The 21,574-nt window shown below is 39.7% G+C and overlaps 2 protein-coding genes across 4 annotated transcripts; one reads left to right on the top strand and one right to left on the bottom strand.

Annotated features, from left to right (window-relative positions):
• Positions 1-347: 347 nt before the first annotated feature.
• PTTG1 (PTTG1 regulator of sister chromatid separation, securin) lies at positions 348-5,763 on the bottom strand. Of its 2 annotated transcripts, none has more exons than XM_081035913.1 (6): positions 5,676-5,763; positions 5,123-5,223; positions 4,472-4,656; positions 2,921-3,014; positions 1,252-1,410; positions 348-490 (listed from the first exon to the last, which is right to left on the bottom strand). In XM_081035913.1, the coding sequence occupies exons 2-6, from the start codon at positions 5,211-5,213 to the stop codon at positions 411-413; spliced, it is 609 nt and encodes a 202-aa protein (XP_080892039.1). In that variant the 5' UTR covers positions 5,214-5,223; positions 5,676-5,763; the 3' UTR covers positions 348-410. The 2 variants fall into 2 exon arrangements, with proteins under 2 accessions (XP_080892039.1, XP_080892040.1); XM_081035914.1 differs by having other exon boundaries at positions 5,481-5,682.
• Positions 5,764-9,158: 3,395 nt separating this feature from the next.
• Positions 9,159-21,217, top strand: SLU7 (SLU7 homolog, splicing factor). Of its 2 annotated transcripts, none has more exons than XM_081035204.1 (16): positions 9,159-9,270; positions 10,945-11,130; positions 11,754-11,907; positions 12,239-12,319; positions 12,619-12,783; positions 14,083-14,151; positions 14,619-14,666; positions 14,944-15,075; positions 15,335-15,432; positions 15,606-15,673; positions 15,814-15,953; positions 16,752-16,913; positions 18,229-18,333; positions 18,486-18,557; positions 18,672-18,788; positions 19,456-21,217. In XM_081035204.1, exons 2-16 carry the CDS (start codon positions 10,961-10,963, stop codon positions 19,633-19,635), a joined length of 1,761 nt encoding a protein of 586 aa, XP_080891330.1. In that variant the 5' UTR covers positions 9,159-9,270; positions 10,945-10,960; the 3' UTR covers positions 19,636-21,217. The 2 variants fall into 2 exon arrangements, with proteins under 2 accessions (XP_080891330.1, XP_080891331.1); XM_081035205.1 differs by lacking the exon at positions 9,159-9,270 and adding an exon at positions 9,451-9,653.
• The last annotated feature ends 357 nt before the right edge of the window (positions 21,218-21,574 follow it).

The raw sequence follows: 21,574 nt of genomic DNA, 5'->3' as shown, positions 1-21,574 counted from the left end.
AACTGAGCCATCCAGGAGCTCAGTGGCAGCTCAGCTCAAGGTGTTGTGTTCAATCTTAGTTGCAGGAGGTGGAGCCCACCATCCCTTGCTGGAGTCGAGGAATTGTACTGGCAACCTTGTGGTTGAGAGCCCACTGGCTCATGTGGGAATCGAACCGGCAGCCTTCGGAGTTAGGAGCATGGAGCTCTAACAGCCTGAGCCACCGGGCCGGCCCAAACCAAAGGGTTTTAAGGTAAATTTTTCCAAATCAGATAAAATGTCTATTGTCAGATTATAGACTCTCATCCGTTAACACTTCCACTAGTTTTTACACTGTTTTAAGCAAATTACAAATAGCAACCACAATATTAAGAGTCTGTTAAGAATTGTTTTATTAATACATACACACAAACTGTAAAGCACTAAGAAACTTAAACATCTAAGTCGTAACAAACAGGTGGCAATTCAACATCCAGAGTTGACAGAATGCTTGAGGGAGACTGCAACGGATCTAGAAAACAGGAATTTCTTATTCAATATCTGCAAATACTCTGCAAATACATTGTCCATCTCAACACAGACATTAGTTGTCACTTTTAATGATCAATTATTTTCCCTTTGTTTATTGAATCCATACCTCCCCACCTCACCCCTCCACCCGCCCACACACACTCCCTTTTTGGAATGTGGTACCACATTCCAGTGGTACCACAATTAACCTCTATTTGGAAATAGATCTTAGTAGTACCTGAAACTTTACTGTTCTTAGAGAACAAGAAAGAGCCAACAATATCGCTCATGTAAATTTATAAAATAGTATAAGATGTCCCATCAGAACAAATAGAAAACACAATGATGATGGCTTCTGACCACCAGTTTGAACCAAGACCTCAAATCTTGTGCAGTGAGAAGGTTTTGTCATTCTAGGCTATTGCACAGGTATTAGCTTTGGATGCAACTTGGAATTCTCATTCCAAGCAAGTTTATCATACTTCAATTTATAATCGAAGGAGCTACATGCTAAATTCAATCTTGCTTTGCTGTATCTAAGACTGTACAGATTCCAGAACGACTTGATTTTACCTGGGTATTTGGAACTAAAAAGAAATACAACTGAGGACAGTTTCCATTATTCTGAAACCGCATCCTGAAGTGTGAAGGATAGAAATTACTTGTAGGGCCACCCTTCTGCACCACTCCGTCCCCATGGGAATGGAAGTGTAATGACACAAACTGTTTGCAGCCCTTGTAGAAGGGCACTTGTTCACTTACTGGACTCCCACGGTGGAGGGGGCATCTTCAGAGGTGAAGGGGGGCCTACGTGTAACAGCTTTTCAAATTCCCTGTCCTCATCAAGGAGTATGAGGGGCACTCCATTCAAGGGGAGCTGTGCAATCTGGTGCTCTTCAGGCAGGTCGAAACTCTCAAAATCTGCCACAAAGGGAAAGGATTTTGTCAGGGCAACAGTTCTCAGTGTGGTCAGTGGACTCCTGGGGGTCCAAGACCCTCTCAGCAGGTCCATGAGGTCAAAACTATTTTTCTCATAATATTAATACCTTTTCCCATGGTGTTGACATCTGCAATGACGGTACAAAAGCAATAGTGGATAACACTGCTGTGCCTTAGCACAAATCGGGTCAGGGCAAAAAACTGTCTTCAGTAGTTACTATGTTCCTTACTACCATTCAGCTGTGCAGTTAGAGAAGAGGGAGGAGGCAGGCATCTCATCCTTCAGTAATTTATGCTCCTATTTTAAAGGGCAACTTGGCAATATCTCCTCCGTGAAAGAGCATACTGCTTGTTTTCTTTCCTGGTCAATATGCATAAATCTACCCCTTTTCATTAATAGCTGAGTGGTAATCATTAGTATGGAGGCACAACATTGTACCAAAATGTCATCACACACCCTTTGAGACTCAGCAATCCTTAGTGTACTCTCCAGATATACTCACAAATGCACAACAATATGATTTCCATAATACTAATTGCAGAATTGTCTGTAATGTATAAAAGTCAGAAACATCCTGGATGTGACTCAGAGAATGACTAAATGCCCGGTGGATGAAAGGGCAAAAAAAAATCCAGCTAAGAAATCTCCAAGGCCCTACATGACCTGCCCCCACTGCTTAACCTATATCATCCTTCACTCTGCCGTTCATTTTCCCAGACCCACTCCAGTCCTGCATCTATCTCAGGATCTTTGCACACACTTCTGTGAACAATTCCCTTGCATTGCCCACCCCTTGTCACCTAGCTATCTCCGTATACTTTCCACTTTGTTGTCACATCCTGAGAAAAAGCTTTCCTGCTGTGATAGGCTAGGTTCAGTTCCCCTTAGCAGGCCTGTCATCTCCTTGCTCACACTCAGTGAGATGCTTTGCTGTGTTTGACTTTCCCTCCAAGTTGTGGGCTCCCCTCAGGGTGAGACCCATGTTGTAACCAAAGCCCACCCCTGCTTGGCAGACAGTAAGCTCTCCTCACATGTAAGTAAATTAAAGCTTGAAAAGCTGGTTCTATCATAGAAAATATTTCAGATACATGTAGCAGGTTGCAGGAGTAATAAAAAGCATATGTCGTCAATGGCTATATGGATTTTTCAGGCATTGTTCCGGCTTTTATATAGTCCCCTTTCTAAAAGCTTGCTAGAATTGTCCACTTTAAACTGAGTTCAAGGTTATTGAACTCATCTTCTCTCCCTTTTAGGTGGTAAGTTTTTTAGGACAGGAACATTGTTCTCCACATCTTTGCTCCAATTTCCCTTCTAAGATGATACTTACAAATAAATACACCAAGTCTATTTGTTCAAAGCAACCCAGGTTCAGACAGTCTCGTTGTAGTTCTAGGTCATGTGTCATATTCATATCCATATCAAGTTACAGCTGAATTGAATTCTAAGAGAAACTCAAGGCTACAGCATTTTTGTAATACCAAAAGATACTACCTAGAGGATTGAAGGGAAAGAATTTCTCTATTTCTGGATAGGTGTCATCCGAGGCAGGAACCGAGCTTTTTGCTTTAACAGTCTTCTCCGTCACCTAAAACAACCCAAGAAAATGAGTGAGAGTGGAAGTCTTGCCAACTGATTAGTACCAGAGACCATAGTAGGGTTTCTTCGAGACAGGTGAAGGCTTCACCACATTTTGAATTTTTTTCAATTTCATGCTGACTTCTAAGAAATCATAATCCTTAGTTCTCATGACTACACACAAATACAATTCAGCAAGCAATTCTAGCAGCATGACTCAAGAGTTAAGTGTGAAATTGAAGTATTAGCACCTGTTAGCATAAGGCATCAAGAACGCAGAGTGCAGGTAATCAACTCAATCAATCAACCCAACAGAGGAAGAAAGGGGAATGAGTCACTCAGGAGAGCCCAGAAGCCATTTTTGAATTTTGGAAGTGTGATTTTTTTTTCCATCACTGTTACCTTAATTATTTGCTTCATTAATATTAAAAACAAGTTTATGTTCCTCAAATACACACTGAGTAAGAAGGAGGTAGCAAAAGACAGCGAAGGATTTTAGAAGCCCAGCATGGATAGATAACTCCCTGGATTGACAGATACGTCTGGATTGACAGGGAGGTCAAAATGGAAGCCTGCATGTTCTTGATTTAATCTTACAGCAAATGTGCATACCTAGAGGGCAGTTTCCCACAATTTTCTTCTATGCAATATTCTCATTATTTTTGCCATATCCTTCCAATACTTGCATTTCACATTTCTCTCTTACTTAATTCAGTTTTTTAAAAAGACATCCTTGTCCTAAACCGCGCTACGTGTAAGTCTCAGTTTGATGCAAAGTACTAGTTGTTTTTTCCTGATACACATTAAACAAAACAATTGTTCAAATAAAGTGTTAATCCACATGCTGAAGTCCTCTTTCTCAGTCTGGGATGCACTGACCTATAGCTCATGCAAACACAAAGGTCAGTGTGCCAGCAAATTATCACCTAATAAGCTGGTGCTTGCTCTGGGAGGTAGGGAGCAGGATGGCAGCACCTGAGCTATTATATCAGCAACGTGACCTCTTGCAAAGTACCTTCCTTCTCAATAAGTTATATATGTGTAAGTAGAGGCATGCACACCACATTTTATCAGCCTTCGCTTTATTGTACTTCATAGGCCTTGCTTTTTTTTTTTTTTTTACAAATTGAAGGCAAGACCCTCTGCCAGCAAAAAGATGACTCATTTTATTGCTACATTTGCTTTATTATGATGTCCTGGAACCCAACTGAAATATGTCTGAGACATGCCTACCAATCAATCGGCTTCAAGACATTAGTTAAGGGCAGGTGAGGCAAAAATATTCACCAGCTGATCTCCAGGGACAGAGGAAGTCCAAAGATAGTATGATTCTTCTCTGCTAATCTCTGTTTGCTGGCCAATATTTGCCCTACTCAAAGGAAAGAAAGCCAGATAGGATACCAATAGTCATTTTGAGAGTCAAAAGTGCTGAAGTGTTTAAACAGTGTCTTTATAGCCAACCCTTACCTTTTTGGCAGAGAAGGTTGTCTGTTTCTGTTTGAGAGGTCCATTCGTCTTTACTGACTTTTCTGTAGCTCTGTTGACAGTTCCCAAAGCCTTTCTGGCAGCTTTAGGTAAGGCTGGTGGAGCACCAAACATTTTGCCAACACGTGGTGTTGAATCCTGAGATCTCCCATCTAAAGCTTTGACTGCTAAAGAAAAATAGCGTAATTCCGGCAGTAAACAGCTGAGCAACTTGAAGGCTGACTGTGTATATAAACTTGGCCTAATTCTCACCCCCAAACTCAACCCCCATTTTTGACAGTGTACCCTCTTAATCTCATTCAGATATTGAATATAAAAAAAGAGACTCATAACAAGCATGTTGCAACAGCAGTACAGGCATACCCCGGAGGTATTGCAGGTTCCGTGCAGACCAAAGCCATAAAGTGAGTATCATAATAATGCGAGTAATAATCCTTTTGTTGGTGGAGGGTCTTGCCTTCCGTTTGTAAAAACTACAACATCTTACGAGGCGCAATAAAAGGAGGTATGCCTGTCTTCTGTAAACGTGACTCCAATTGCGGACAAAGAACATAAAATGCCCGCCTAGGCCACAGGCCACACCCACTATTGGCTCCCAATACCTGTGTATCTGACTGCAGCCCGTATACTTACAAGGCGCAGACCCCAGCTTCAGCCGGTCCTTGGGAGCCACACGGGTGCCTGGTTCTCCATTTTCCTTATCAACAAAGATCACAGTAGCCATTCTGGATTAACTAGGGGTGTGAAATACACATTAGACCCTGGGGGTTATGGAAGACGATTGAACCTAAGGTGTAGCACAGACCAAACCTCCCACCCTGGGCACGTCCACGCAAAAAACAAGGGCTGAGCAGAGGGAGCAAAGCCCGATCTTGAGCCAACAGGCACATAATCCAGCTCTTAACTCTTGAAGCCTGCGTCAGGGGCTCTAAATTCCAGAAGAGTTAGCGGTTAAGGGCTGCAGAGGCCCTGGCATTCAAGAGAACCGAACCGTCGTGGGTCACGGATGAAGTCCAAGGGCGCGGCTCCTCCCGGCTCGGAGCTCATCGACTACGAGGGCAGGACCGAAGCCCCCAGGGCCGCTATCCCCGGCCCCCTGAATCCGGCTCCCGGTCCCCAGCCCACTTCCTTCCTCGCCAGACCCCTACCCCCAACCCTCCCAACCACCCGCGACCTTTCCACTCACCGTCGTTAGGATCAACAGCCAAAACCATCCACTATTCAGCCTCCAGCGGTTGCGCCACGCTCGGCATTTGAACCACACATCACGTTGCTATTGGCTCATCCACTCAGGAGGCAGGACCGGAATGGGGCGGAGACTCCCAGGAAGAACCAATGGGAGGAACCTAAGCTCCTTGGGCGACGCCCCGAAAGCTTTTCGCCTAGAACTTGACAGCTTGCTTGCCGGGAAGAAAAAAAAGCAAAACTCCTGACACCAAAATCATGGACTACTAGGTGATTTTTAAACCCGTTCCCCACATAGATAGAAAGGGAGTGAATACGGTCTCCAATTCCAAGACATAAATGATTATTATGATTCTTATGATATCAAGATAACAGAGTTTTGTTTTGTTTTCTTGAGACACTTGGGTGGACAAGACGTTGTGAAAAGATTGTGAGGTTCCAAAAGTTAAAGAGAAGTCAGAACTATTTTCCTAAAGTCTTCAGCTAATCAACTATTCAGCCAGAGAGTATATAGATCAGATCAAATAATAAAGAAGAGACATCCTGAAGGAAAGCCATTGTAGTCTTCAGAAAAATAACCGAGGGAAAATGGATACATAATAGTTGTATTTCGATTAGAGATATGAAAAAATACATATAACCTTACTGGTCAGGTGGAGGCAGACAACCCATATTAGGGCTAAAGAACACTAGCAGAGCAGAATTAAACATTAAGAAATGCAATTACAGATAGATCAAACAGCAATATCTGAGTCATTCTGTTATGCTATAATTAAGAATGGATTAATTATTAATTGCAGGGCTCCCCTTAACATTTCAGGCTAAGATGCTGCTGTTTCTATCACAGCGACAGGATTCTCTGGCTTAGGGAAAAAATGATGATCCTAATAATACCTAATTCAGGCTTTCTTAAAAATTCTATCATTTAATAGGAACAGGGCTAGACAATATATTCTCAATATTGTTCTCAATATATGGCAGCTTATTGGCCATTCTTCCCTGGTAGTATTTAAGGACCAAAGTTGATGGAACATTCAATCAACAAATACTCGGACAACAAATATTCAAACATTACATCAACAAATATTCAAACAACAAATACTGAATGCTGGACACTGTGCCAGCATCAAGAAGATCCTAATTCAAGGTGAAGAAAAGGACAAAAATCCATGCATACCTTTATTGCCCCTTCCCTGTCCTTTTTCTATTTTTCCCCACCGCTCCCCTTATTTTCTCCCTGCATCTCCTTCTACGTATCTCAACTCCACATTACATCATTGGCACACAAAAGTGCTCACTTTGAAACTAAATCTGAACAACACCTACAACTTCCAAGTGACAATTCTCTATCTCCTAAAGTCTTTGGCTGCAAGGTTTCTGTCTCCCCAGGATAAGCCTTCCCCTTACAACAGAAAGCACTGCACTGTCTCAAGGTCATGCAGTAACTGTAAAATGTCACAACCACTGCAGACTTGAGTGATTACTGTTTTCTTACTAATGACTCCTCTAACCCACCTTGTTATTCCAAACTATTAGTGGAGATACCAATTGCTAAACTACCCTCACTTAGATCCTAATCAATCCCAGTGTACCCTAATCTGGATTTACAAACAGTGACCCATCCATATCTGATCCCTGCTTCCTTAGACACTCCTCAGAATCAATCCTCCAAGGGGGAACCCAAACCTTACAAAAGATTCTTCCCACTCGTCCAGTTTTTGCCTGGTGGTTTTAACTTAACAGGCCTCAACACTTCCAAGCAAATTTCGGTAATTGTTTTAAGGAGATAAAAACCAACTGTGGTTGATTCACTGACTACTCACTTTCAGGCTATTCTCTGACACCTTCTATTTCTCCATCTATTGCCCTGTAAAATCAAAGTTAGTATCTATGTTCCTAAATTCTAGGCACTGCAAATTTTTAATAAGGAAAAAAATAAATTATACTCCAACGGACTATCTTATTGAGGCAAGAATGTTAGCTAGTTTCACTTTTATCTTTGAAAGGAATACATGTTATTTTTTAAAAGAAAAATTTGTTTAAAGACCAGAACAGAGGGTGGGGCAAGGGAGATATTAACAAAAGAATTATTTTTGGGCCCGGACAGTTTTGTTTTGTTTTTTGCAGGGGGGCCAGGGGAGAGAAGAATGGGAATGGTTTTCATCATGCAGATGGCCTCTTCTTTAGGAGGGGAGGGATGGAGAGAACCCACATAACAGATAACCTTACTGGTCCTTGAGAAAGGAAAGGGTGTCTAAGCTGCTGCTCCAACTTGATCAATAATCAAGGGAATGCAATAAATTCCTAACCAAGGCTTTCCAGTGGGGCTAGCCAATATACCTTCCAACAACTCCAATTAAAAAGATAAATGATTATAGAAGGCAGTGCCTGTTCTTTCTACATCCTGAGAAAATTATAAAAATAATTGCTCTGGACCCCTTCTCAAGACATCTAACTCCAGGGGCTTGAGGACCCTACCTTATCTGTATATTCTCTCCACTTGATGTAAAACTGTTAATCTTTGAGTGTATGTAACTAGAACTGCTAATGCATAGCTATTTTTCTTTGTCCTCCACCCTACATAAACATCCTCTCACTTTATGCTAAAGTTGGAGCACTGTTTCAAGGCTTCTTGGAACTCGGCTCTCAGGCAATGTCCACAGATGGGTCAAATAAATCTCTTTTCTTAAACCTACCAAGGTTCAAGTTTTCTTTTCCTTGACATGCCTGACCAGAAAATTCCACACTTGTTGATTAAATTACATTTCTGGGAGACAATGAAACCAATTAAATCAGGTATGAAATCTAGGGAACAAGGAGGGAAGGGGTTTGGGGGAAAGGAAGTGAAGCTGGAAACCCCTGGAAAAATGCGCAGAAAGGTTCTAATTCTTAGATATGTCCTCAGGAGGGTGATGGACCCCAGGTTGAGAAGGGAACAGGGACAAGAAGGAAGGCGCTGTCCTAGGCCTTGGACATGGCACTTGGGCCCAGTCAGAGCAGGACTGTGTCTTCAACAGTTTTTAGAGTAAAAATTGCAGGATGTCATTGGAGCAGCACTGGCCAGTATGAAAGCTATTAGCTACTTGTGGCTCTTAAACAGTTGAAATGTGGCTAGTCTGAGTAAGTTTACCGTTTATGTCAGATTTTAAAGACTTAGTTTATTTTTTCCTTGTGGCAAAATGATAATATGTTGGACATACTGGATTAAATATTGCGAAAGTAACCGTATCTGTTTATATTGTCTTAATATGGCGACTGGAACATTGAAAATGACATCTAGGATTGGCATTAGATTTCTCTTAGACGGCGATTCACTCGAGGGTTTTAAGCGTGGGTAGTGGGACACGACAGGATCAAACGTGGACTTTGAAAAAAAGATCACCGCAGTGCGGACAATTGATGGGAAGGAACCACAAGAACAGCGAAGCTCAAGATCTCGCGAGACCAAAGACGCACGGGAGCCGAAGACCCAAAGAGTTGTGAATGCGCATGTGTCCCGCGGTGGCTGCCGGGAAGGGCTGAAAACAGGAAGTAAACATTGGCGGATCGGCTTTGTTTCTGTCCAAGGGATTTGGGGTCGGCGGCGACAGGACTGGGTGAGGAGTTATTTTGAGAAGATAGGTGGGAACGGCGGGCTGGCGGGCGCCGTGACGGTCGGGGACGAGCGGGCACTGGGGCGGGGTGGGGGTCGGTACTAGGGGAGGCAGGGGAAGCTAGAGATCCCCGGAAAATGGGCCGAAAGCTTCTGGTTCCTAAGTTACGTCCCAAGCGGGGGTGATGAACACCGGGTTGAGGAAGGAGCAGGGAACGCGGGACCGAGGAGGAAGCCGCCGTCCTAAGCCTCGGGTGTGGTGCTTTGGGCCCATCACACAGTGGGTTTTAGAATAAAATCTGTGAGATGCCAGTGGCGCAGCACTGCCCAGTGTGACAGCTGTTAGCTGCTGGTGGCTCTTACGCAGTTGACATGTGGCTCGTCTACGTAAGTGTAACATCCAGATCAGATTTTAAAGACTCGGTTTATTTTTTTCTTGTGGCAAAGGAACGTATTGGACATACTGGGTTAAATAAAATATTGCAAAAGTAACCTTACCTGTTTCTTTCTGTTATCTTCTTATGGCTACTGGGATTTTTAAAGTGACGTCTAGGGCTGGCATCAGATTTAGTAAGTAGGAAAAAGGAATAACAGTAAGGGGGTAGGATTGAGAACAGAGAGAAGTAGATGAATTTGAAGGATACGCAGAAAGTGAAAATGACAATTCTTAATGATGAAATGGGGATTAACTGGAACGCTTAGGTAAAGGGATGGATGGTGATATTCAGTAAAAGGGGAAACTGTGGAAGGAGACTAGATTTCACATAGAGAAGATGGTGAGTTTGAATTAAGATGTGTTGAGTTTAGGGGTGTCTGAGACCCGTAAGTGAAGATGCTGTGAAGGAAAGCCATTGGAATATATGTAGCTGAAGCTCAGATAAAAGGTCTGGAGTAGAGAAATAAATCGGAGAGCCTCTGGCAGTATATTGTGGCTACTGAAGCCTTAGAAATAGCTGAGTTTGTCTACTAGTGGAGTGAAGAAAGAAGCTCCAAGACTGAGCCTTGCAGAATCCAACATTAAATAACTAGGCAAAAATGGGTAAACCTGCAAAGGAGACAGGAGGAGAAGTGAAAGGGGTACAAGAAAATCCAGAACAGTATAGTGTCCCGTAAACCGAAAGATAAGAATATATCAAAGAGAGAGAACAGAACTGAAAAAATGTCCAATGTATGTAGCACATTGATCACTTATAACTTAGTGGCAACCAACTCTTCAGAGTGGTAAGGGGTGAAAACTAAATTAGAGTGAGGAGGGAAGCAGAAGATGAGGAAATAGAGGCAATAACTATAGATAACTCTTACGGCATTCATTCTTTAAGGGGAACAGAGATCAGACTCTGTTTACCCAGTAAGGGTTAGTGTGGTAGAACAGTTTGACCCATACATAGTAAGAGAGGAATTCAGGAATGTATATGAGAGAAAATCTTATGAAATTTTAAATACATGTGTGCTTGTCTCTCCATTTGTAAATTAGAGTTGAGGGAGTAACTACAACAATAGAGACTTGTTTAGCAGAAAGAGAACAGAGAACGTTCCCTTACAAATGCTATGAAAGAATAAGCACATAGGAAACATTTACAACCCACCATGTGTGTTATTAGAATGTACTTTTGATAGTTTCATTGATGAACTCATGAAGGCCTAGTTTATATTAATACAGATTCCTTCCTTTTCATAGAGGAGGCCAGATAACCATGTCGGCTGCAGCTGTAGATGCAGTTAATACTGCCCCCCTGTCGGGGTCCAAAGAATTGAGTTTGGAGGAACCAAAGAAGATGACCAGAGAGGACTGGAGAAAGAAGAAGGAACTAGAAGAACAGCGAAAACTGGGTAATGCTCCTGCAGAAGTTGATGAAGAAGGAAAGTAAGTAATTTTTTTGCATGATCTGTTCATTCAGAATTCAAATTCATGTCTACTTAGTTTATCAATTCCTCATCCTTTGACAGGAAGCTACCACTTACATCATGTGTGTGTTTTTTATTACTTATATTTTATCAAACTCATATTTGTAAGGTTTATTAATTAAATCATGCTAAAGAACTTATAATGAACAGCTATAAACCTTTTCAACCCTTCCCACTCCCTGTCCCACTCTACAAAGTGACTGCTTTTAAATCTTTCTATTTTTGAGTTTTTTCTGGCTGATCCCTCCACATCTCTAAATAATATACCTAAACCATTATTTTAATCAACTCTAAGACATTATCAGTTTATCTCTTGCTCTGATACAAGATTTAGCTCACTAATATACATCCCTGTATTTTTTTATCTTTCCTCCTCCTTCAGTTATATCACTATTCTTAATTTGTTGGAAATTTTTAACTCTAATTTAAATATCTTTAATTTTTCTTATTATAGAGATATCAAGCATATCCTCTCTCCCCTACCGCACTGCAATATTAGATTCTGTGTAGACTACCTTTAGTAATATAATATCATTTATTTTAAAACTTTATTCTTTAAAAATCTTTTCTGTTTTATTACAGAGACATCAACCCTCATATTCCTCAGTATATTTCTTCAGTGCCATGGTATATTGATCCGTCAAAAAGACCTACTTTAAAGCACCAGAGACCACAACCAGAAAAACAAAGGCAATTCAGTTCCTCTGGAGAATGGTACAAGAGGGGTGTCAAAGAGGTATGTAAGCAACCTGTATATACGTCCGTGTGGAAATGGAGATTTTATTTTAAGAACTTAATGTAAGAACCTTTAATACAATACTATATGAAATAGAAACAGATTACATAGCCTTTTATCTGGTATTAAAATTCACAATGCATATTACATTAGATTCTGCATTTTCTTTTATACGTTTTATTTTGCCGAAGTCCTTAAACTTTCTCATTTATAAAACTGTAGAGACTAACTGGTTATCCTCTTAATGAATAAATCATTTCACTAGACAATATAATAATGAGAGCCAGGTAAATAAAAGATTTTCCTTATTTTTCTTTATATCCATTTATAGAATTCCGTAACTACTAAGTACCGCAAAGGAGCATGTGAAAATTGTGGGGCCATGACACACAAAAAGAAAGACTGCTTTGAGGTAAATTCACCTTTGAGAATTTTGGAAACTGTTGTCAGGGAGTCTTTCTGTCTTCATTTCTTGTCAGAAAACTTAATCCTATTTTCTAAAATTATCTGTACTTAGGTATAAGTTAAATTAAAATTGGTTTGAGTGAAATTAGTTCAACATCTCCAAATTTTTCTGCTGGAAGACGAACTGATAATTTTATTGAATAGACCATAAAGTCCTATGGTATGTGCACACCTGCTCTGTAAAGATTATATGAAATTTTCCTCTGGGTTACAGATACTTAGGAAAAGATTTAATGTGTTTTCCAGAGACCCAGACGAGTTGGAGCAAAATTTACAGGAACGAATATAGCTCCGGACGAGCATGTCCAGCCTCAGCTGACATTTGACTATGATGGGAAGAGGGACCGGTGGAATGGCTACAATCCAGAAGAACACATGAAAATTGTAGAAGAATATGCCAAAGTTGATCTGGTGAGCGAAATTCCCTGCTTTCCTACTATCCTGAAAGAATGGACATTTTGCTCTATGTCTAATGCAATAACTCTATTTTCTGAGTCTTCCAGCAGTTTAAAACTGGCATTTTTCTTGTAGTACCAGTAGTAATCCTAATTGAATAGTGAAAATAACCAGAGTGCTAGCCCTATTTGGCAGCATTTTTTTAAATTGATTCTTGTATTGTCCTTTACTCTTTGATTTAGGTTGCAAAAATTACTAGAAGCATGAGAACAGGTTAGTGTCCAAACCCCTGGCTTTCTGAGGTTATAAACTTGATTCCCAGACTGTATCTTGCCCATGAGCCTATTTGACAGTTGTCTCAGAGCATGTTAGGGTGGTAGAAGGGGACAAGGATAACTTGTTTCAGAAAAATAGAATGGTATCTTAATTCTGCCTCAACATTTTTCTGTTACGATTTTACCTGCTCACTCCATTCCTTAAAAACCAGTCACACTGCCTTTTTTTTTCTAAAGGGAAGTTAACATTTAAAATTCATTGGATTCCACTTAATCTGAATTTCATCTTTTCTTAAACAGTGAAATATATTGTAATCCTGGGCCTGCCTGGCAAGCGTCAGTCATCTGGAGTCAGATGGCAACGGCCCCTTTTACACAGCGCTTGCTCTCTACAGTTTTTCACCAGTGCTGTCTGACTCATTTTCCATTAATGCCTGGTTCAAACAAGAGTTTGTAACTACTTTTTTTTTAGATAACCATAGGTCTAGAGTTACAAGAAACCGCAAAGAGATGACCTTGTCCAGTGACCTTTTCTGAAAACAAATTTAGTCTTTTTTTTCCTAGTTTTTTATTGGGGAATATTGGGGAACAGTGTGTTTCTCCAGGGCCCATCAGCTCCAAGTCATTGTCATTCAGTCTAGTTGTGGAGGGTGCAGCTCAGCTCCAAGTCCAGTTGCAGTTTTCAGTCTTTAATCTTTAATTGCAGGGGGCGCAGCCCACCATCCCATGCGGGATTGAACCGGCAACCTTGTTGTTGAGAGCTCGCACTCTAACCAACCGAGCCATCCGGCCACCCCTCCGGAAGCTCAGCAGCAGCTCATTGTCTTCAATCTAGTTGTCTTCGATCTCAGTCTAGTTGTAGAAGGCGCAGCCCACCAACCCATGTGGGAATTGAACCAGCAACCCTGTTGTTCAGAGCTCATGTTCTAAACGACTGAGCCACCCAGCTGCCCCAAACTTAGTCATTTTAAATGCACTACAATAATTAAATGTTTATTTGAATGTTGTTAATAAATCTCAAATGTATCTTTTTTGTTAGGCAAAACGAACACTGAAAGCCCAGAAACTCCAAGAAGAATTAGCGTCAGGAAAATTAGTGGAACAGGCTGTAAGTAATAGAATGATCAGTTTTAAAATTTCAAATCTTAGTAAACAAAAACTAAAAACTGAAACAAGAATTCATTTTTTATATTTTCTGTTATATCTTTTTTTTTCTGGTATATGTTTGGACTTTAGAAAACTAGTGAGGGTTAATGAAAATGGTATGTCTAAGATGAACATATATGAAATGAACATTTGTTGGGTACATTGGTCATTTAATCTTTCTATTACCTTTATGTGATTATGATCCTATATCTAAAAATTCTCTAGAAATTTTCTGGCTTCTAACAAAATTAACTATCTAACAGTGACATACTTGTATTCAGAACTTATTTGCTCATTATAAGAGAACTATGAGAATTTGTTCAGTTAGATTTGGTACATTATCTTAACTATGTTTTTAAAGTGTTAAATAATCAGTAGATGTAGTAGAATAAAATGACAATCTTTTTTTTTCCTTTTGTCATGATGCAGAATTCTCCTAAACACCAGTGGGGAGAAGAGGAACCAAATTCTCAGATGGTAATAAATATTTGCCTTATCTGGGTATACATTAAAATTTCCAACTTCTGACTGCTAATATAATAATAATTACGTCATATTATTATTTTATTATTATATTATTTTATATAATATATATTTTATTATTTTATATTTTTATTACTAATTATATTAATAAATAATAACAATAGCTTTAAATAATACAAGTGAATGAGGGCATGATTAAAGGGGAATGAAAGAAAAAGAAAAACTAGATGTTCTTTTTTTCTTGCCCATTTTTTCTCTCTTCCTCTTTCAGGAAAAAGATCACAATAGTGAAGATGAGGATGAAGATAAGTATGCAGATGATATTGACATGCCTGGACAGAACTTTGACTCTAAGAGACGGATTACTGTTCGGAATCTCAGGATTCGAGAAGATATTGCAAAAGTAAGCCTGGCCAACCTAACGTACACATTCAAAAAATAATTGTCTTCCCAACCTAAATTTCACCTAGTTGTTTAGTGTCTGGGCAGTATGTGGGTAACATAGTCATTCCAAAATTAGGTATCATTCTGGTTTTTTTCTCTTCATCTGTATCCCAGAATGCATTCACACATTAAATTGATTATGGTCAACTTCTAGTCTGCTGAAACTTTTTTAGATGGAAATAACATTAATGCAGTCCTTAAACATTTTTCTGTTCTAGTATTTGAGGAATTTAGATCCAAATTCTGCTTACTATGATCCGAAAACGAGAGCGATGAGAGAAAATCCCTATGCCAATGCAGGAAAGAATCCAGATGAGTAAGTATTGAGTACCAATTTCAAGATTGGCGGGGGTGGGGGGAGCTTTTAATTGTAAAACTGAATCTGAATTAAAATACACATCATCTATGGCTGGGTCAGAGAAGAATTAACTATCCTTAAAAAAAAAAATCAACCTCTGAAACAATTCTTTTTTCAATTTGTGTTTACAGAGTGAGCTACGCAGGAGATAACTTTGTTAGATACACAGGTGATACCATTTCGATGGCTCAGACGCAGTGTAAGTGTTTGCTGTATTGTCAAGGCATTTTATATCAACTCATAAGAAATTTGGGGGGGGGAGCAATTTGGGGGCATTGTTTAAAAACTAGAGCAGTAAATGTAGCTGACTGCTCATGCAGATGTTTTTCCTTGCCATAGTGTTCGCATGGGAAGCCTACGACAAGGGATCTGAAGTACACCTACAGGCCGATCCTACAAAACTAGAGCTATTGTATAAGTCCTTCAAAGTCAAAAAGGAAGACTTCAAGGAACAGCAGAAAGAAAGCATCTTGGAAAAGGTAATTTTGACCAAAATGCTAAAGAGGAACATTTCTTACAGTTGAAATACAACATACACCAAGTCCCTTTTACTCCTTTAGGAATAGTCCTTTTATTGACTTAATCCATTGGCAAACAATAATAATATAGCTGTATTTCTAAGCTTTTGCAGCAAAACAATCCACCCCAAAACTTAACTTAAACATTTCTTTTTACTCATTATTCTGTTTGTCGCTTGGGTCTCCTGATCTAGGCCTGCTTACCTGAGGCCGGAGGATCTAAGATGGCCTCACTCTGGTCTAACAGTTACTAGGCTGATTGTCCAACGAGGGCGTCCTCTGGAACAGCTCATGGCTTCCCATGCTGGGCTCCCATCCTCTAGTAGGCTCGCCCAGCTTCTTTCCATGGCATTCTCGGGATACCAGAGACTAGTAACAAAAAGTATGCCCCAGGAAAAAGGCCCGCAAGTGCTTTCCGGGCCTTTGCTGGGGTCACATTTGCCAGTATCCCATAGGCCAGCACCAGTAACATGGACAACCCCAGATTCAAGGAATGGAGACACAGACTTGCTCTTGAGGGGAGGAGCAGCAAAGTCATGTGGCAAATGGGCACATGTACAAGGATAAGAGGAATGTATGGCCACATTCAACAGATTAGTGGCAACTGAGACATCTTTTATTTGGTGGCATTTTTTTTTCAGTGTCTTACATAACAAGATCCATAAAGAATATTTCTTTAATGTTTTGATTGGAAATAAATCCTTCAGTAGAGGTTTGAGTAAAATGGATTTAATAACGTTCACTGTCTTTTTATAATAGTATGGGGGCCAGGAACATTTGGATGCCCCTCCAGCCGAACTGCTTCTAGCTCAGACAGAAGATTATGTGGAGTACTCCAGACATGGCACTGTCATTAAAGGGCAGGAGCGGGCGGTCGCCTGCTCCAAGTATGAGGAAGACGTGAAGATCCACAACCACACGGTAGGTGCTGCATCAGAGCCATTTTGCTCCGTATTGCACTTTTATGTTATGAGTCATTATTGAGTCATGGCTGTGCTTGTCTTTTCTCTTACCTTTTAAGTTTGTTTTATGAAATGTTTCCAAAAATAAGAAAAATGTAAAAGAATGTTCACCCACATACCCAACACGTAGATTTAGAAATTTTTTACGTTGCCGTGGATGCTTTATCTAGATATGTGTGCACGTATGCATGCTGAAATACATATTTCTGTGTATACATACTTTTTACATTTATTTTTTTTTATTGAAACATTTGGAAATGACAGATATCATGACGTTTCACCAGTAAGCACTGTATCATGTATTTCCTAAAATGAAGGATATTCTCTTGTACCTACATTGCGTTTATCACACTTCAGAAAATTGATGGTAACTCCTTAGCATCACCTAATCTCTAGTCCTTAATCACATTTTCCAAAATATATCCCCAAATGCCTTTAAATAGCTATTTGGAGTTTTATTTTTTGTTTTTGAGTCAGAATCCAATCAAAGTTTATTTTGATTGTTATGTCTCTTTTATTTAGAGTGTATCTCCCTTGTTTAATGACAGTGACTATTTAATAAATAGATCAGGCCAGTTATCTTGTAAACTGGCTCATGTTCTGTAGTTGACTGGTTTCTAGAGCTATCATATAACTTATTCTTCTTTCCCTTGTATTTTGATAAACAGGAATTCAGATCCAAAGGATCTAAAGGCTTAATTGTTAAATATTTTGTTAATTTGCACACACAAATATTTTGACAGCACTTCAAAGGTGATGCAGAGTACTTCATATTATATCACATCATAAAGCATATAATGTCACTCACTGTGTTATTGAAGTAACCAGTTGTCTCTCTAAGTTAGGGGTTAAAAGCATAACTACGTGTAGGAGCCAGGCCAGTAAACATACGTGAGTGAAGTGATCCAGGAAAATTGTACAAACTATAGAACAAAACCCCTGTCTTGCCAAGTGGGAAAATGAGCACAGAATTTCCTAGTCCTTAATTTTTCAAGAGAAGTCACGTATCTAAATTATTTTATACATGTTAGGAATAGAATATAAGATCACTGTAACTGTAATGCCTGCTTCTTATACTTGAGGTCGGGCCGGCCTTTCCCTATTTGCTAGCCCTTCAATTACCGTAATTTTCTTCCCAAATTGCCTTTAAAAGAGCTGTAGTATTTTATACTCCTATCAACAGTATATAAGAGGCCCTAGTTTAGGTTGCATTTTAAATAATATCTCTCTCTCTCTTTCTCTTTCTCTCTCACTCTCTCTCTCTCTTTCTCCAGCATATCTGGGGATCTTACTGGAAAGAAGGCCGATGGGGATACAAATGCTGTCACTCTTTTATCAAGTATTCCTATTGTACTGGAGAAGCTGGGAAGGAGATTGTTGTAAGTAATTGTTTTCTAGCTCTTAGACCTATAAAACAAAGCTCTTAACTCAAAATCTGTATGAAACATGCTTTCTCATGTTTCAAATTTTAACGTTTTCTTAGATGGTTGGTAACTATGATACTCAAGTCGAGTTACATGTTTTCCTACAGAATTCAGAGGAATGTACTGTAAATGAAATAACTGGAGAAGAATCTGTGAAAAAACCTCAGACCCTCCTGGAGGTAAATCTATAATCATTTGTCCTGAATTTTTAAATCCCAGAGGAAGGACTTTAAAACTTGCACTAGAGCATTGTTTTCACATTAATAACACTATGTTTCAATCCTCCCTGTCAGATACATCAGGAGAAACTAAAAGAGGATAAAAAGAAAAAGAAGAAGAAGAAGAAGAAACATCACAAGAGCAGTTCAGAAAGTGATGACGAGGAAAAGAAACATGAAAAACTGAAAAAGGTACTTTGTGGAGTCTAAATAGTGAAAGTGACAACAGTATTCTTTATCGGTGGAGGACCTTAGGAAATTATCTCGTCCTTGCTCCAAGCTCATTTTGAAAACGAGGAAACAAGGCCCCATGCTGGGTCATTTGCTCAGGTCACCTTGTATCACATCTGGAATGCAAAGGGAGATTTTATGTGTCTCAGTATTGCCTGCTTCGTAGAATATTTGACAGATACCATGAATGCACAGAAGAAATGCGCTTTGTAAAGCTGTAATTTCAGAGTTATTGAAATTATGTTGTCCAGAAAGAATTGCCTTCTAGCTCTATAGTCTGTAAGTTTCAGCAAATCCTTAGGAAAAGTCAGAATTCCGGTCTCTACCAGAAGCATCACTTGTGGGCTTCTGTCAGTAAAATGACCATCATTCAATTTTTGCAATTAAGCAAAAGTTCTTTAACATTGAAAATGTCATAGAATGTTTTGTGCTCTGTAAAAATAATCATATGAGCCAAATAGTAGTTGCCGTTTGGCAGGTGTAAGGGCTGACTCCCAAGCTCTTTCAGGCAGTCTAGAATTTTGATGTGGCAGTTCCTATTCAGTAGAGTCTTTTGATATTCTGCCCCTTTGGAATAAAAGTGAACTGATGGAGAGCCACGGTTTTCCTGTTTTTCCTCTCTCTGTAGGCACTGAATGCGGAGGAGGCCCGCCTTCTTCATGTCAAGGAGCTCTTGCAGATTGATGAGAGGAAGCGACCTTACAATAGCATATATGAAACTCGAGAACCCACCGAGGAGGAAATGGAGGCCTATAGAATGAAACGTCAGAGGCCCGATGACCCAATGGCCTCTTTCCTTGGACAGTAGTAACTAGTCACAGACGGTCACCCAAGATAAAAACAGCTGATGTGATTTTTTTTAGCTTCTTGCTGGTTATAGGTGGAAAAATCAGTGTCCGCAAACAGATTTTAATAAAGCTTCCAGAAGTCTCATAGTAAATTCATTCCTTTCTACACTGAAGAAACAGAAGAAAAAGAGGAGGCACATTAAGTACAGAAGAAGGTTTTATTTCCAATTTTATATTCGTGATAGGGAAAGAGGCCCTGACTTGCTTGCGCGTTTTCTCTCTCTCTCTCTCTCTCTCTCTCTCTCTCTCTCTCTCTCTCTCTCTCTCTCCCCCTCTCTCTCCCCCCCTCGCTCCCTCTCTCTCTCCCTCTCTCCCTCCCTCCCTCTCTCTCTCCCTCTCTCCCCTCCCTCTCGCCCTCTCCCTCCCCCTCCGTCTCTCCCTCCCTCCCTCCCTTCCCCTCCCTTACTCCCTCCCACCATCCCACCCTTTCTCCCTCCCCCTCCCCCCCACTCAACAATTAAATCTCAAATTGCATTTCTTTAATTTCTATGTCCCTTTATCTAGTGTTTGCACCTATTTTAAAGGGAGATTAACTATTCTTTCTCAAAACCAGGGCTTCATTTTTTTCTAATTAGTAGTAACGATAATTGTAGTTATTTTATAGTCATTCGTTTTTGCGTTTTAAGGTTGTCCTGATCTGCAGCTAAAAAAATTCAATCTGAAAGGAAATTTGTAGAACACATGAATAACTGTCTTGTGTGGTGGTAATTTTGTTTTTCACTTATTTATAAACTTTTGATTTGTAAAATATTTCCTCATATTTTACACCCAGAACTAAATTGTTAGCCTTTGAGTGGAAAAATAACTATTTTGTCATTCATGAATCAGTGTTTACCTATCAGTACTGTCTTTTACCATTCTGGCCATGAGCCTTTAGACACAAATCCTTTATTCTAGAGGATATGATTAGTGATACTATTTTTTTGTTTCAGTTGTGATTGCCTTTCTGTAATAATCGCGAATATTAAATTTGATTTTAAAAATTTGTAGGATATCCCTTGTACCTAATCTTTGTAGCCAGCAGGTGTCACTTTATATAATGTGCAAAAAGCAAAACCTGGAGTTGAAGGTTTCTTCGAAGAATTATAAGGATAGCTTGTAGGGCTACCAGGAACTGAGACTGCCATGATTCTCAGGCCTCTTCTGAGAACGGTGTGAAAATAACACTGACAGTGAGAGCGGGATCTGTGTAAACAACCAGTTAAAAAGCTCTGACATGAGTACATTGTCGGTTGATAGCTCATTGAATTTTCTGAGCTACCAAAAACCGTTAGAATGCTACATTAAGTTAGCATCTCAAAAATAGTTCTGGTGGGAGAGTAACTGAATCAAATTGTCAAGTACTATGGGTATACGTGGTATCTAGATTCAGACTGGTATGAAATTAAAACAACAATGTAAATCTCACCCACTTGAAGATTGTCAAAAGTTTGTTTTCATATTCCTACTTTAACATAGGATGATTCTACATAATGTCTGCAATTGGTGTTTGTTTTGTATCTTATTTATCTTTTGTTAATAAAGATATATAATTGAGAAAACTATGCATGGTTTGTAGCATTATTTCAAATATTTGGCAGAAAATGGAGCTAGGATTAGTTTGTGTGAGTTTGAATCAGAAATTTTCAGGGTCTTTTAACTCAAAAAATGTGTCACCTATCCTTTCTGGGCCTCTGCTCCCTCTTCTGTAAAACCTAATTTATTCTGATTTTAGGAAGAATTCTGTAATGCCTGAAATCACGTCTTATTTCTGTTTCAATTTGGAAGAAAGGTAGTACCCAGAACATTACTCCAGACAGTGTGCTTTGATTTTATTTACCAATAATAATAGCTGCCTTTTGAGTGCTGGAACTATGTGCTGTAATTTTCATGTTACCTCCTCAAAAGAACTCCATGGGG

Source organism: Rhinolophus hipposideros, assembly GCF_964194185.1.
Source record: "Rhinolophus hipposideros genome assembly, chromosome: 23".
Taxonomy (NCBI): domain Eukaryota; kingdom Metazoa; phylum Chordata; class Mammalia; order Chiroptera; family Rhinolophidae; genus Rhinolophus; species Rhinolophus hipposideros.
This window is presented reverse-complemented; position numbering and strand designations above follow the sequence as displayed.

Excerpts from the sequence above, each read along its gene's own strand:
- PTTG1 (XM_081035913.1), bottom strand. The coding sequence starts at position 5,213 with ATGGCTACTGTGATCTTTGTTGATAAGGAAAATGGAGAACCAGGCACC. Across the intron at positions 4,657-5,122 it reads GAAGCTGGGGTCTGCGCCTT|CAGTCAAAGCTTTAGATGGG; the intron begins GTAAGTATACGG and ends ATTTTTCTTTAG. Across the intron at positions 1,411-2,920 it reads CTTTCCCTTCAATCCTCTAG|ATTTTGAGAGTTTCGACCTG; the intron begins GTAGTATCTTTT and ends CCTTTGTGGCAG.
- SLU7 (XM_081035204.1), top strand. The coding sequence starts at position 10,961 with ATGTCGGCTGCAGCTGTAGATGCAGTTAATACTGCCCCCCTGTCGGGG. Across the intron at positions 14,667-14,943 it reads AGGAACCAAATTCTCAGATG|GAAAAAGATCACAATAGTGA; the intron begins GTAATAAATATT and ends TTCCTCTTTCAG. Across the intron at positions 16,914-18,228 it reads TGAAGATCCACAACCACACG|CATATCTGGGGATCTTACTG; the intron begins GTAGGTGCTGCA and ends CTCTTTCTCCAG.